A 16,567-nucleotide genomic window follows, 5' to 3' on the forward strand; every position below is an offset into this window, starting at 1 on the left:
TGAGATTTTGATGTGTGTGTTTTATGTACACTATAATAGGTAAGGTGCAAGGTGGTCTCCTCTTATACGTTCCCTATTTAGTATTTCATTTTCAACATTAGCTCTAATTAGTGTTTAATATATTCATGTTAATACGTAGAACAGTTTTAGAACTTTCAACCCTGATCAAACCAACTTAGAGCATCGACAAGAAACTGAATGAATAGAAAAAACCTATTACCACAAAAATAAAAGGCTTTTCTTATATTGCAAGGTGTATTCTGTATATAGATGTACAGTATATATAGTGTTCTGCCTTTAAAAAATCTCTCTTTTTCATGTCTTTATTTCTAATTTAGTATTTTTACTTTAAGTGGTGCATTTGTCTGGCTCTATAGGAACCATTTTAACCATTTTACACAAGCAAAGTGCATCAGTTAGAGGTGCAGCTACTGCTTTAGTCATTTGAACGCTCACCTCACCTTTATCACACCGAGCCCTTAGTGATACCGGTTCTAATCTGAGTGGATATGAATGAACAAGCTCAGGCACCCCATTAGCGTCCGTTTTACATAAAATATCTACATACTTACTGCACATTACTCTGTCGAGTTGCTTTAATTAGCCTGCTGGGTGTGGTCGCTAGATTATCACAATCATTACTGTGAATTAAAGCATCTCTCTCTCTCTCTCTCTCTCTCTCTCTCTCTCTCTCTCTATATATATATATATATATATATATATATATACGTATATTTAGCATTAGGTTGATATGCCATCTTAAATCCTAAAGGCACCATCACACTCGCTTTTATTATTTATGTAATTTAGCATAACAAATTATGTCTGTTAAGATTCTTATATGTGAATTTGTAACCCAGAAATAAAGCACAAGCTGCTCCGCGGTGCCGGACGGACGTTCCTTCGTATTGCAGTGCGATGGGTCCAAAATGGAGGAAGTGCGAACTTTATCGGTGGAAAGAAAATAGATTATATTTGTTATGGCTGCCGAGCTCGCTAAGCAAGGTTCGATGAATCTCCCCACCGCCCAAATTCATGTGAATTGTTCAGGTGACCACAACTCAGCACCGCTTAAATCAGGGCTGTGCGGCTCAACGTCCCGCGAAGCTCAGAACGCCGACGCCTAAGTGCAGTGCGACAGACTCAGCTTGACCACGCCCTCCGTGTGCATCTTGAACAGGAGCTTGAACTCGGTGGGCAGCTGGTGCGATTCCTGCCACTTGGTGGTGAACTTGGTTCCCTTCTTGTCGTAGTAGTGGTACGGCAGCTCCTTGCCCGTGTTGGGGTCCCAGCCGAAGGGCCAGAAGCCGTACAGGTGGATCTGCTCGCACATGGACGAGGCCAGAGTGAACATCAGGATCCCGGTGCTCAGACGCTTCGGGGAGAGCTGCTTCGTCTTCCAGTACCTGCGGACGGAAACGGGGACAGTGAGGGACGCGGCGAATTCATACATAGCTGATAATATAAATATACAGTAAAAACTCATGGATTTACCCACACCTACAGCTGAAGTTAAAAGTTTACATACACTTGGAGAACCGGAACACACAACCTGAGCATTCATTTATTTTATTAGGAACTTATTACTGGTACACGGTCCACAGTCACAACAAACATAAATCTGTCCTTTCTTTCTCCCCCCCTTTTTATCAGAATAGTGACGTTTACGTGCCCGTGTGTCTGTCAGCGCCGGCGTCTATTAAATTACCGGAACATTAAACTCTCAGGGTGTCTCAGGCCTATCAGAAGCTTTTAAAGGTGGAGATTGTGCCTCCTTAATGGGATTGGAGGAGATTACGGTGCGGCTCGGCATTCCCGGTGACCGGCACGCTAAGCCCCTCTTCATACACCTCAGCGGGGTTCCATTCACCCCACGCCTCTCCAATTCACTCCATCGATTCCTCTCATCCGTACTCACACTCTCCCCTCAATTTCATTCAAAAGCCTTTCAGGTTCGGTCTCTCGGCTCTTTCTTTCTTTTGTCCTCTCGCTCTCGTGGCCGCTCGAAACATACTCTCCGTACCTCCTTATTTTACTGCGTTTTTAATGCACCATTTATAGATCATCAGCTTTAGGTCCGTCCCAGACTCACCTGGTGTGATCCCGAATAAAAACAGGCTCCGGTAGAGCTCAGTTGCGTTCTGTTTAGTGTTTAAAAAGCCACGCAGCTCCACAAACACAAAATAATACGTTTAATAAGCGTCTAAAACATCTAAAAAGTTCATTATTATATTTTAGAGTCGCACAAAGTATCTGAGAAAATGTATTCACCATTTATTTATTATCCTGACCAGGGTCGTGGTGGGTCTGGTGTCTAACTGTGGTTATAACACAGGAATTCACCCTGAACGTGACCTTATTACCCACTCACACAAATCTAGGGGCATTTTAGACCACCCACTCCACCTTTTGGCATATTTTTGGGTGACGAAAGGAAACCTAAGTACCTACGTGAAACCAGGTGAGGATTGAACCCGAATGCCCAGGTCTTTGGGCTGTGTGGCACCTACACTGCGCAAATATGAGCCCATTTATTTAAAGACTCTGTGTAAGGTTAGGCAAGGGCGGAGTCATGCTGGAACAAGACAGGGGCCTTCCTTAAACTCTTGGCAATCAATCTGATAGTGATTGTACACACCTGTAAACAATGGGCGTGGCTAAAACACCTGACTTCAATAATTAGGAAAGGGGTCGACATACTTTTAACCATATTGTGCATTGTACTTTGACTTTCTGATGACCTGTATGCCTTTAAACATTTAAACAGTTTAGGGAAGGACCTAATGTCCTGATTTAGCTTGTTTGTGTCAGTGGTCAGTGCACACAGCTCTACGAGTTCTACGAATAAATAGATTCATTTTTTAGTAATCGTTTGATAACGGTCAGGGCTGGGGATGGTTTAGAGCCTAACACTGGGTACAGGGCAGTCGATTTCAGGGCAACAGGGGCAATTTAGAGTAGCCACTCCGTCTTCTTTGAGCGTTATGTCCTGCGCTGTTCTCTTGGTTTACAGAACAGATGAATACACTACTAAAAACCTGACTCAGCATTTTTTTCTGACTGAAGCTCCTGCCATTTGTGTCCAGTTGTCTGGCCAACCTTGTTAGAAATTGAACTGGACCTAGCATTATGCTTTACACCGGTCAGGGTTGTGGTCAGTCCATTCCCACCTAAATCACTGGTGTGCGAGAGAGGATCACACCTTTCGCAAGCGAGTCTACAGGTCTTTATCGGCTTTAGTATTGGACATCAGTGAAACCTCACCCATACAGGGGCAATTTAGAGTCGCCACTCCACCAACTGTCTTGTTTTTGAGAAGTGAGAGGAAACCGGAGTACCAGGAGGAAACCTTGAGCAGAGACCCCATGCCAGAGTCGGAGCCCAATCACCCAACCATGCAGGACCACCACCCGGGCGTCTCTGTAATAGTGGTCAGAATATCAGGCTAAAATAAAACACCTTTGTAGTTTCGGAGTGTTTAAAAGCTGGTGTTTCTGACCTGTTCACGTACTGCATGATGTTCCCAGGCCAGGCCAGTCGCACCTTGAGCTGCCCTTGGTGCTCCACGAAGAAGTCCACCAGCGTGCGCGTGACCGTGGCCGAGGTGTGGAAGAAAAAGGCGGGGATCCACAGCACGGCACCGTCCAGCTTCTTCAGGCTCAGGAAGAAGTTGTTGCGGTCCTGGATGGTCAGCAGGTTGTTGTAGTACTTCTCCAGGATGCTGGGGTTGAAGGTGGTGAGGTTGGTGCGCCGGCCCACGTCCTTGCGGAAGAACTCGGTGGGCGCGAAGTTGCAGCGGAAGACGAAGTCGTACGAGTCGATGGCGGCGCCGCACCGGCTGCCCGTGAGGATGCCGCTGTTGCCCACCACCGCGCACGTGTTGTAGCGCCGGCCGAGGACGGGCGAGGAGTCCGGCAGCAGCGAGCGGAAGTTCTCGCCGATGGAGAAGACGTATTTGTGGCTGGAGTAATCGTAGTGCATCAGCTGACCCACGCGCACGCTGCTCTTGGTCAGGGTGAAGTTACGCGCCATGTCGATGTACTGGCCGATCTCGGTACTGCAGAAACACACAGGTCAGAGGGTCAGTTCACCCTGCTGAGAGGTGAAATACTCTAGCAGCAACAACAGCTCAGCCGAGTGGGACGTACGTCATGCACGGCTAGAAAACGGAGGACGTTTACTACACGCACCAAAGTCGTGAGATGAATCGGGAGTTCTTTCTGTCTGTCTTTTTTCTTTCTTTGTCTTTTTTCTGTCTGTCTTTCTGTCTGTCTGTCTTTCTCTTTCTTTCTTTCTGTGTCTTTTTTTCTGTCTGTCTGTCTTTCTCTTTCTTTTTGTCTGTCTTTTTGTCTGTTTGTCTTTTTTCTGTCTGTCTGTCTGTCTGTCTGTCTTTTTTTTCTCTTTCTTTCTGTCTGTCTTTTTTCTGTCTGTCTGTCTGTCTGTCTTTTTTTTCTCTTTCTTTCTGTCTGTCTTTTTTCTGTCTGTCTGTCTGTCTTTTTTTTCTCTTTCTTTCTGTCTGTCTTTTTTCTGTCTGTCTGTCTTTCTTTCTCTTTCTTTCTGTCTGTCTTTTTCCTGTCTGTTTGTATTTTTTGGCTGTCTGTCTTTCTGTCTGTCTGTTTTTTTTTCTGTCTGCACAAGATTTTTTTTCTCCACAAGATTTTGGAATGCATCTGTGGGCATTTGTGGCCTTGTTGACTCTCAGTCGCTGTTTCAGTTCATCCTAAAGGTGTTCGAATACACATTTTAGCAACAGGGTGTGGATTAAATACCTGGACTTAAAAACCACAAGGGACGTCCAAAAAGCTCAGGTCAGGTGGTCAGGTGTCCAAATACTTTTTTGCATATAAGATACACAATATGGCCAAAAGTATTTCGACACCTGACCAACTGACCTGAGCTTTTCGGACGTCCCGACAGACGGACCTCTTGTGTGATCTTTTCAGCTTTGGAGTACGTCTGTGTATGGGAATTTTTCCCCAATTCATGGTACAAAAGATTGTTTGTACAGTCAATTGGTTGATGTTCCGGTTCATCCCAAACCGGGACCACTGGGTTTGGTGAAGGACCGTCCACAAAGTTTGACAGATGAAACACATTTTATTAATCAGATCTGATCAAAGATCAAATCATAATTTTAGTGTGCAGCATCAGAGCCCAAACTTCTAACGCTCGCACATGTGACCCACAAACCTTAAAAACTCGGCCCGAACCCGGCTCGCTGGAGTCGCACTTACCTTTGCTGCAGGTACGCAGTTTTATTAAACCTCCACTTGGAGGAATTGTCCTGCAGGTTCTCATTCAGGGCGTTGCTCAGGGGGGTGAACGCTGGGTCCAAAAACTTCATTGCCAGTTGGGACCTGTGAAAGAGAGAAAGAGGACAGGAGGCAGCATTAGTAGGGGGAAGGGGGGGCTGGATAGGGGGGCGGTCAGCGGTCAGCATGGGCGACAGGAAAATAAAGTTTCCGTTCCAATTCACAGGAAGCCCTGGTCCCGGTATCACAGCGGTGGCAGCTGCTGAAAGTAGCTCGGATCAATGCCACCCCATCGGCCCCAGCGCCAATCCCCCCGCCCCGCCACGCCCCGGGCAGTCGATGGTCACTCTAATTAAACAGCCTCTTTTAGACCCCAGGCCTGGTCAGTTAGTCCAGCTGACTCGTTAAGAGCTCGTGCTTTTCATTAGTGAGTTTAACAAGAGCACAACGGCTGCACCAGTAAACAGGAAATCAAATAAATAAAAGAAATAACGAGCTGTAAATTCTAATAAAGCTGAGTTATTTATTCACGTTTTTTATTTACATTTATATTTATACAGTACTTTACTTTTGAGTCATTGTTAATAAGGTGAACATGTTAAAGTCCTCACTGATGGTTCACAACCAGAAATCGGCTCCCAGCACGATGTTCCTGGGTTCGATTCCAGGGTCCTTTCTGTGTGGAGTTTGCATGTTCTCCGCATGTCTGTGTGGGTTTCCTCCGGGAGCTCCGGTTTCCTCCCACAGTCCAAAGACAGGAGGTCAGGTTAATTGGAGATGCTAAAAGTGTGTGTGTGTGTGTGAGTTCCCTGAGATGGATTGGTGACCCGAATAAACTTTTTTACCTCAATCACTTCTATCTGTCTTTTTTTCTGTCTTTCTTTCTGTCTGTCTTTCTTTCTCTTTCTGTCTATCTGACTTTCTGTCTGTCTGTCTGACTTTCTGTCTGTCTTTCATTCTTTCTCTTTCACTGTTATTTCTCACTTTTTAACTATTTTTCTTCATTTCACTTTTTTCTTCTTTACGTTTAAAGTTGCTCTTATTAGTGGGCGCTTAATTGTTGCAGTCAAACTAGCATCATTTGTATGTGCACAGAGAAGTCATAAGGAATTAGGAAGCCATCTCATAAAGTCTATGATATTATAGAACAGAAGAATATTGATGTCGGAACTGACGTTGCTGTCTGTATATTTTTGACCCAGCAGATTTTTTTCTGTCATGAATTTTACCTAAATGCCACTGGGCAGGTACAGGGGCACTTAAAGACAGAGACGCCAAGCATGGAATTTATTAATACATTATTATTAGAAATCAAATAATTAGGGGTGGGTTTATAAAATCGATTTTTCGATTTTAATCGATCTTTATTTGAACGATCCGATATCGATTCATATAAATGCGAGATCGATTTTTTAAATACGCCCCTTTTTACGGTGCACACGGAAATCTATTACTATTGTTACCCCCTTTAATTTCGCGTGACCAGCCACTGTTTTTTCATGCAACGAGATCTGACCTGCACATCAGTTTAGCATGGCAGAAGCTCAAGTTATGACCACTACACAACTTTCTGCACTGATTTTCGCTCGGCTCTGGATTCGGGAGGAACTCGGTGTTCGCTCTGCGATCAAAACTCGGCTCTCGATCAATGTGAGAAACAGCGAGGGGAAACACAGGGGCGAGGTTGGAAACAGGTGGTGGAGCGCAATATAGTTTCTATCAGAATACATCAGCACACGCGAGATCGTTCTCTACAAAACAAAATATTTATTAACCTCCAACTCACTACAGAACGATCCATGCTGCTCGTGTTGCCAAATCCACTCAGATTCATTTATTTCATCAGCGCACAAACTTTGATTGCTCGCTACTTGTTGATGTGCATGTTTGGACGTGGTATCATTAAACCTTTCATCACTTCTCACGTGTGTTTTCGTGACAAAACGTAGTTTTGGAGACCAGAGAAGCTCGCCTGTGATTCCCCCTGGTGATGGATGGTGTAAAACCCCCCATCGCCCATCAGTCGTGTAGTGTGAACATTACAGTGACCAGGTGTTAATCAGAGTGTCGTGTAGTGTAAACTTGGCATAAGCTGTTCAACAGCCAGGTGTATGTTTACATTACATTTACAATGTTGTAGCGTGTCAGACAAATGGAAGAAAACAGTAACATTCATTTTTTATTATTATTTCATTTGTCTGACATGCTACAACATTGTAAATGTAATGTAAACATACACCTGGCTGTTGAATGTTACTGTTTTCTGTTTTGGATTAATTATTTATGTAAACAAAATACACAAATATTTTTAATAATGAGTGTTCTTTGTACAATTATCACATTCGTTCTCTGAACATCTGTACATATGTAAACAAAACCTGTTAATGTAACTCAAATATGCCTAAATGTGTTGAATCGAAATCGAATCGAAAATCGAATCGAAAATCGAATCGAAAATCGAATCGAAAATCGAATCGAAAATCGAAGATCGAATCGGGACCTGGTGAATCGGAATCGAATCGATCCAGGAAATTGGTGGTGATACCCAGCCCTACAAATAATCCATTACAGTCAACATAGGCAAAATAATCAAAGCATCGGTAGCTACAGTACTTCTATCTACCCTATATGGCCAAAAGTATTCGGACACCTGACCGTGACCTTGTTGCACGTCCCATTTCAAAAACAAATGGCATTAGAACAGAGAGACCTCTGTGTGATCTGTTCACCTAGAACAACAGCCGCTCTTCTGAGAATGTCTGTGGGAATTTGTGCCCATTCGGTCAAAATATGACAGATTTGTACAGCTGGGTACTGATGTTGATGATCCAGCTCATTACAGAGTGGTGCTGAGGTCAGGGCTGTGTGCAGGACGCTGGCTGAAACACGAATTCAAAATGAGGAGGGGTGTCCCAATACTTTTGTCCATGTAGTGTGCGTGTAGATGTCAATACCCACACACACACACACACGTGTGGATTCTGTCTTAACCTACACACTCATTTACATTTACGGCATTTAGAAGATACTTTTAGACAGACAGAAAAAAAGAGAAAGAAAGACAGACAGAAAGAAAGACAAAAAAACAGACAGACAGAAAGAGAAAGAAAGACAGACAGAAAAAGAAAGAGAGACAGACAGAAAGAAAGACAAAAAACAGACAGACAGAAAAAAGACAGACAGAAAGACAGACAGAAAGAGAGAAAGACAGACAGAAAGAGAGAAAGACAGACAGAAAGAAAGACAAAAAACAGACAGACAGAAAAAAGACAGAGACAGAAAGACAGACAGACAGACAGAAAGAAAGACAAAAAACAGACAGACAGAAAGACAGACAAAAAGAAAGACAGACAGAAAGAAAGAAAAAAGACAGACAGACAGACAGAAAGAGAAAGAAAGACAGAAAGACAGACAGTCAGAAAGAAAAAGATAGAAAAAAGACAGACAGAAAAAAGACAGACAGACAGAAAGAGAAAGAAAGACAGAAAGAAAAAGAAAGACAGACAGACAGAAAGACAAAAAGAAAGACAGACAGAAAGAAAGAAAAAAGACAGACAGACAGACAGACAGAAAGAGAAAGAAAGACAGACAGTCAGAAAGAAAAAGAAAGAAAAAAGACAGACAGAAAAAAGACAGACAGACAGAAAGAGAAAGAAAGACAGAAAGAAAAAGAAAGACAGAAAGATAGAAAAAAGACAGACAGACAGTAAAAAGACAGACAGACAGACAGAGAAGGAAAGACAGACAGAAAGACAGACACACACGTGTATTCTGTCTAAACCTGCACACTCATTTTGCATTTTTGGCATTTAGAAGACGCGTTTTATCCAGAGAGACTTACAGTACTGTGAGAATACAGTCTGATCTATTAAGGGTTAAGGGCCTCGCTCAAGGGCCCAACATTGGCAACCTGACAGTGGCTGAATCAGCGACCCTATGATTACTAGTCCAGTACATTAACTGCTAGGCTACAACCACCCTTACTCCATCAAACTCTAATATATATCTGTACATGTAAACACACACGTGTTTGCGCACATACGAATAACCGCTGTGTGATCCGCCGCAGATCTGCACCACTCACCTAAACCCCGCATGAAACATGTACATCCGCGGGCCGCCACCTCCTCCTCCTCCGCTCGGGTATTTGGGGCCCGTGAAGATGGCGTCCTTCTTTATGGACACGTAGCTGATGAGAGACAGGATGAGCAGAGCCACGCTGAACATGATCAAACCCAGGGCGCTGAGGACGCGCACCATGATGCCCTGCTCTCATCCCCCGACGGGCTCGCACAGAAACGCTGCGGAATATTAAAGATGGAGGCGAAGCCGCGGCCGGATGCATTCAGACACCTTCATTCATGCGTGCGCAAACACAAACACACGCAGCACGGATGCGGATGCGGGAGCGACGCGGTGATGCTGCAGTGATGCTCGGCTTCTCCTCTCGCTTCCTCCCGCTGGGATGAGCCGGCGCACCGCGCTTCCATCACCGTCCTCCGCGCACAGATGCGACCTGCAGCCTGTTCGGATCTAGTTTGTTCGCCTCTGTGGATATTTAAAGGAGACTCGACCCGGTTTGTGGGATTTGTTTACTATAGAAATTAAATAATTAAATAAAGATGTGATGCACGCACGAATAGATCAGGTTTAATCATATCTGCAATATTAAAGTCACCATAAATAAACAAATATATAAAATAAATGCGCAAAATGTGACCAAATGTCCAGAATTATTGGGACCAGATGCATTAAACATGTGAAAACCAGCAGCATGTAAAATAAAAGGCTTAAAATGATTTGTCTTCTTGTTTTAATCCAACTATCGGAACCAACTAACATATTAAACTTTCCCCATATACTTATTGTAACCAGTGACCTCATCATGATCAGGGTTCTAATGGGTTTGGTGTCATCCGGAAACCCCAGACATGAGGCAGGATAACGTAGGGCAGTTGTAGCCTTGTGGTTAAGATATTGGACTTGTAATCGAAAGGCCGCTGGTTCGAGCCCCACCACTACCAGGTTGCCACTGTTGGGCCCTTGAGCAAGGCCCTTAAAACTCAATTTTTTTATGTAAATGTAACAACCATTAGTGCACCAGTCCATGTGATGGAAACATGTGTATTCATCCAGTCACCTACTTATTATTCACTTGATCTGTCATTTAAAACAGCCAATCCACCCTCTGCAGATTTGTGGGAGGTCAGAGGGAACTGTAGTGCCTGGAGAAATGCACACACGTATGGAAGAATATGCAAAACCTGTCACAGGTGAGAATTAAACCCAGGTAATTAGGAGCTGGGAGCTGTGTGGTACCCACACCATCGTCATTTTAAAACAATTCCTAAATAAAATGTAATAAGTTTGAAATAGGGCCACGTTAAAGTGTGCAAATCACTTAAAAAACTGCTAGTTTGCATAAACAAAAACAAAAAAATAATAATAATAAATAAATAAACACACAAGGACTTTTATTTTGGTATCCATTAAAAATGGAAGATTTAGTGAACTGCATTATAAAGAACACAAATATTACACAAATATTACAATTATATTATCATGGTTTGTGGAAGCACAGTCGCATTTTAATGTGGCGCTGGTGTTGCAGAAGCTGCAGGGATCTGAGGATCTTGGTTTGTTCCTCACATGACTGTGCTGGTTTACTTCAGGCACTCCGGTTACCTTCCTCCTCCTCCCCCAAAACGTTCATTCATTCATTTGTCGTGGTGGGTCTAAATCATTGGAAACACCCGGACACTGGATGGGTCACCAGTCCACCACAGGACACACACACACACCTATAATCAGGGGGATTTTTTAATCATTCTGCATGTCTTTGGACTTGTGGGAGGGAACCGGAGAACATGCAAACTTCACACAGAAAGGACCCGGCCCACCCAAACGGGGAATCAAACCCAGGCCGTTCTTGCTGTGAGGAGATGGCGCTACCCACTGCTCCATCGTGCCGCCCTGTGGGTTCCGGCCATCAGTATGAAGGATGAGGGCGGACGAAGAGGAAGGTCTGTGCCGTCCAGTCCTCTGTCCTGTGCTGTATAGCTACATTAACGCTCGGCCATGCTTGGAAGGAGCTGTCAGATTCCCTCTCGCTCTGCCTAATGGGCTGGAAGAACGCGACCCAATCAAAGCCCCATGAATCTCCCATTAGCCCATTTAGGTTAATGACCTGGCCTGTTTTCTGCTCCACGCGCTGATGGGTTAGTGTGTTTCATTCCTCCAGCTGGAGTCAGGCTGTTTATTTAGAAAGTTAGTAGTTTCTGTTATATTTCTGTTATATTTAAGGTTTTAAATAAAAGCTTATTGTGATTTAAAGTCTGTGGACGAACTGATGGATTTTATTTACACTTTTGAAAGCAATGCATTATCAACAGTGCACGTTTTGTGTTGTTATATGTTCAGTTTGAATTAGTGGTGGATCATTCTCAGCACTGCAGTGACACTGACATGGTGGTGGTGTGTTAGTGTGTGTTGTGCTGGTATGAGTGGATCAGACACAGCAGCACCGTGTCCACTCACTGTCCACTCTATTAGACACTCCTACCTAGTTGGTCCACCTTGTAGATGTAAAGTCAGAGACGCTCGCTCATCTATTGCTGCTGTTTGAGTCGGTCATCTTCTAGACCTTCATCAGTGGACACAGGACGCTGCCCACGGGGCGCTGTTGGCTGGATATTTTTGGTTGGTGGACTATTCTCAGTCCAACAGTGACAGTGAGGTGTTTAAAAACTCCAGCAGCGCTGCGGTCCGTCCTCTCTGACTGCCGGAAGTTTGTTATTGTCATCAGTGATGGTGGGTAACTGAAGGAAACACGGAGTATCAATCACGTGCCAGCCGGAAAAGAGAGAGGGACGGTAAAACCGGGATGAGGTACGGTGCACCGCGGCGCAGGACGAGGCCTTGAGTCGGAGTCGCGTCCGGGCCAAACGCCGGCCATTTCTGAAAGAACGCGGTGAGATGGATTGGAGCGTTAGGACAGGACACGGGGGTTTGTGTTTCTGATATATGGCCTGGAGGTCACTGCTCGTGTGTGTGTGTGTGTTTGGGGGGCGTACAGGTCGCCCCTGCAGAACGAATAGAGCCATGGTTGCTAGGCAATGGGTTGACCAGGGAGCCTTGGCCTGATTGGAGCTGCATTAGATCAGTTTCCGCACTGACCAGTATCAATCACCCACACACACACACACACATTCATTAGAGAGAGAGAGAGTAAGGACGGCCGAGCGAGATGAACCTACAGCATCATAAATCTCAGCCCGCGGACACGTTTCCTTTGTGCTCGCTTCAGCGGATTGATGTTCCAACAACGGTGTGGAGATTTGTTCGAGTCTCAAAGCCGAGGTTCGATATGATAAGGGAGGGCAATTATTTTCTATGGTTCTGACCCCAGCAGTGAGCCAGTGAGGTAAATCAACTTGAGTCTGTCTATAGAAGCAGGAGGTAGAACAATATCTCAATCAACGAAAACTGTGCACTGTGCAATTTTGGCATTAATGAATAATATATATAAAATATATGCATCTATTTTTCCATCCATCCTTCTGTTTATCCATCCATCCATCCTTCTGTCTGTCCGTCCATCCATCCATCCTTCTGTCCATCTATCCATACATTCGTCCGTCCATCTATCCATCCATCCATCCACCCATCCATCCATCTGTTTATCCATCCATCCATCCTTCTGTCTGTCCGTCCATCCATCCATCCTTCTGTTTATCCATCCATCCATCCACCCATCCATCCATCTGTTTATCCATCCATCCATCCTTCTGTCTGTCCGTCCATCCATCCATCCATCCATCCATCCATCCATCCTTCTGTCTGTCCGTCCGTCCATCCATCCATCCATCCTTCTGTCTGTCCGTCCATCTATCCATCCTTCTGTCCATCTATCCATCCATCCATCCATCCACCCATCCCCCATCCTTCTGTCTGTCCGTCCATCCATCCATCTTTCCATCTGTCCGTCCATCCATCCATCCATCCATCCATTTACTTACTGGATGTGTCTGTTCGTCTGTCCATCATCCATCCATCTGTCTAGCCATCCCTTCATCCATTGCTTAATCCATCCATCCATCCGTCTGTCATTCCTTCTGTCCATCCATCTATTCATTCTTTTGTCCATCCTTATATGCATCTATCTATTCACCTATCCAACCGTCCGTCTTTCCATCCATCCATCCAGTTTGGAAGTCAAATCCTTTGCACCATATATACAGATGATCCAAAACATTATGACCACCCCCCCAAAAAATGTCCATCCCAAAGCCTGGTGCATGTGAGGGTCAGGAACACATGAAACCTTGGGTTGATGCAGTAGATATGATCAGCCATGAAGATCTGGGAGATTTAGGAAAAAGCCAAATCCCAACGGCCAGACGACTGGGTCAGTATCTCCGAAACCCCCCCGACAGAGGTCTGGGACAAGCCGTGAACCATCCACAGGTTATTGGTTGGCCAGGACTCGTTGATGCCACTGAGATCTACTGTGGTTCAAACTGCAGATCATTTTAATCTGGTGTTGATTGTGTCCTAAAGGCGTGTCCTTCATCTGTACGTGTCCTGGCTGAATAAATATTAGTTCTTTTTATTAGACTCTCTCGAGCACATAAAGCTCCATTTTCCTCTTCCTGTTGGCGCGGTGTTGAGTGTGTTAGCGCTGGCTAATCGCTTATTCATTTACAGAGTGTCTGCCGCGCCTTCAGTTTCTCCGGCCGGGGTCCTTATCACATTCCTGCGGTGGTGCGCGACCTCTCCGCTCAGGCCTGATCTCCGTTATCCTGAAGCTCAGCGCTCTCTGATAACGTTAAACAAGTCCAGAGTTTACACAAACATATACTCTACGTCCAAAAGTATGTGGACACCTCGCATAGATTTTGAGTTCAGATGTCACGGCAACACCGTCATTTCAAACCCATAATTATTATCATAATCTGCTCTAGGCAGGCCAGTGAAACTTTTATGAGCTCACAAAAGGGCAAGATAATGGTTATAAAGCTTTCAGAAGCTAAGCAACACCTTGGGATGATAAGACTGAGATAAGACTGAGATAAGACTGAGATAAGACTGAGATAAGACTGAGATAAGACTGAGATAAAGATCTCTCAGTAGCAGCTCTTATAAAATCTCTAAATTACAACACTCACATGTTTTTAACGTCCGTTAGGATTGATCAGGTCACCCTCTGATTGACTCGAATCATTAATCCGGTTAAATAAGGACTTTACTCATCTCTGCTTTCAACAGGAACCTGATGAAGGAAGGAGGAAGATGACGACCACTGAGCTGAGCAAGCGTACGAGATAGCCAGAACAGAAAAGACTCAGAAGACTCAGAAGACAAAGAATAAGCTGGACTGAGAACATCACGATGTGGATCCCATACAAGCAACACGAAACAGTGAGCTTTGGAGAAAGCTGACCCATCTGTGCAGCCAACCATCACAAAGAGACACACACACACACACACACACACACACCTTAAGGGACTTTTGTATGTCCAGTTAACCTGACTGCACATCTTTGAACTGTCGGAGGAAACCGGAGCTCCCATAGGAAACCCACACAGACATAGGACACAGGGAGAACATGCAAACTCCACACAGAAAGGACCTGAACCACCCCACCTGGGGATCGAACCCAGGACCTTCTTGCTTCTTTACCTTTACTTCTTTATTGTTTCCTAAATTCCTTAATAATTAAGGGGAGTTTAGTGTTCCTGGGTCGTTCTTTTAGTACATTAATCCACGTTAACGAGAAGCGTTTTAGACCCGGAGAGAAGCTGATTCTGATTCTCACAATTTCTCAGAACCTCGAGCTGTAATACAAAGCAGCTTTTTATTGTTCATTTAAAATTAAATAAATACATTTTTTTAAAAAGGCTGAACTCGTCGAATTTAAGGGAAATGTTGGGTTTAAAGGTACAAATTTCTCCACAAAGGGCGTCCAGTTACAAGGTGCCCCTGCATGTGGTTAAAAATCATAGATTTTGCTGCTTAATACCGTGGTATTTGAGAATTTGATTACACCCCCATCCTCGTTACTCCGCGTTTGGCTCGTTTGGTGTCGACCTGGCACACAGTAATGTGAAAAGATGATAAAATATCGATTTCCCTGTGCTGAATATTTGACAAGTCGACGGCGGCTGTCAGGGGGAGAAATTGTAATCTTGGCGCAGGTAATTAGCGGCTGAATTATACGTGAGGCGGCATTCAGGGCCGATCCGGGCGGTGAAATGAGCCGTACCTATTAACCCGTCCCTCTCCCCCTCTCTCTCCGAGGCCTCATTCATATAAGATTAGCCGTTCCAGCGACCCCGAGCTTCTCCTTCACCCCTCACACGCTCGCCTTTCTTCTCCCAATTTTTCCATACTGGCTAAAATCAATGTGCATTTCTGATGCAGGGGACGAAACGGCTCGTCTCGCCGTCCTCAGATTTCTCGTTACCGCCTGTTTTTCTGTCCTGATATTTGAAAATTGAAATCTATAAATAAGTAATACGCGGGGGGCCGAGGGAGGGCCGGTTTCATGTCTGATTGGGTTGCTGATCTGGATGAAAACGAAGAGGGTGCGTCTTATGGGCGCGCTCGTCCTAAACGTGCATTTTTTTATTAATCAAAGTACAATTTAATGCAGCTCAGATTTCTAAAAGCTTGATGGATGTTAAACTCTCGGTCGACCTTTCACGGCTGGTGTGATGAGTGTAGATGAGTGTAGATAAGCTTGTGCCTCGGACAGCGTTATTTTTTTAGCTTCTCTTAATAAACCTTGACTTGTTCTGTCCTCTAATCTGAATCTCTGGGTTGATAATTAAACGACTGGAGGAAGTGAAGCTACAGAACCGCTGGATATTTTCTCAGCACTGATTACTGCAGGATATTCTTAGCTCCCTCAAAATGCTCCTCCTGAGGTGCCTTAATTCTGAGTGATGATCTGACTGAATGACGAGGGAGCGTCCGGCTGAAACGTGATGGATGAAAGCGGAGCAACCAACAGAGTTCTTTTAAAATGTAAATAAATTGTTATCGATTCGTTTGTATAAACTCTACATATAACTACGTTTATTTGTAAATTGGGGCTCGTCAGGGACAGTTTAAGGATTTTCAGTACATGGAGAGATGTTAGCTGGCGTGCTCCATCAGTTTGAATGGCCTGGTGCTAACTGTTTTAGCTTAGTAAGCTATCACTGTCTAAGTAGTGCATCTTAATAATCAGCCTTATCTTAATCTGTTCGGGGTATCTGTCTGTCTGTCTATCCGTCTATATATGTCTGTCTGTCTATCTGTCTATATATCT

General features: G+C 44.4%; 1 protein-coding gene across 1 annotated transcript; it reads right to left on the reverse strand.

Annotated features, from left to right (window-relative positions):
* Nucleotides 1-1,022: 1,022 nt before the first annotated feature.
* st8sia3 (ST8 alpha-N-acetyl-neuraminide alpha-2,8-sialyltransferase 3) lies at nt 1,023-9,520 on the reverse strand. The gene is made up of 4 exons (XM_063011525.1): nt 9,337-9,520; nt 5,235-5,357; nt 3,500-4,057; nt 1,023-1,406 (listed from the first exon to the last, which is right to left on the reverse strand). The coding sequence occupies exons 1-4, from the start codon at nt 9,510-9,512 to the stop codon at nt 1,124-1,126; spliced, it is 1,140 nt and encodes a 379-aa protein (XP_062867595.1). The 5' UTR covers nt 9,513-9,520; the 3' UTR covers nt 1,023-1,123.
* Nucleotides 9,521-16,567: the final 7,047 nt, after the last annotated feature.

The sequence above is a fragment of the Trichomycterus rosablanca genome, chromosome 16 (assembly GCF_030014385.1).
Source record: "Trichomycterus rosablanca isolate fTriRos1 chromosome 16, fTriRos1.hap1, whole genome shotgun sequence".
NCBI lineage: Eukaryota > Metazoa > Chordata > Actinopteri > Siluriformes > Trichomycteridae > Trichomycterus > Trichomycterus rosablanca.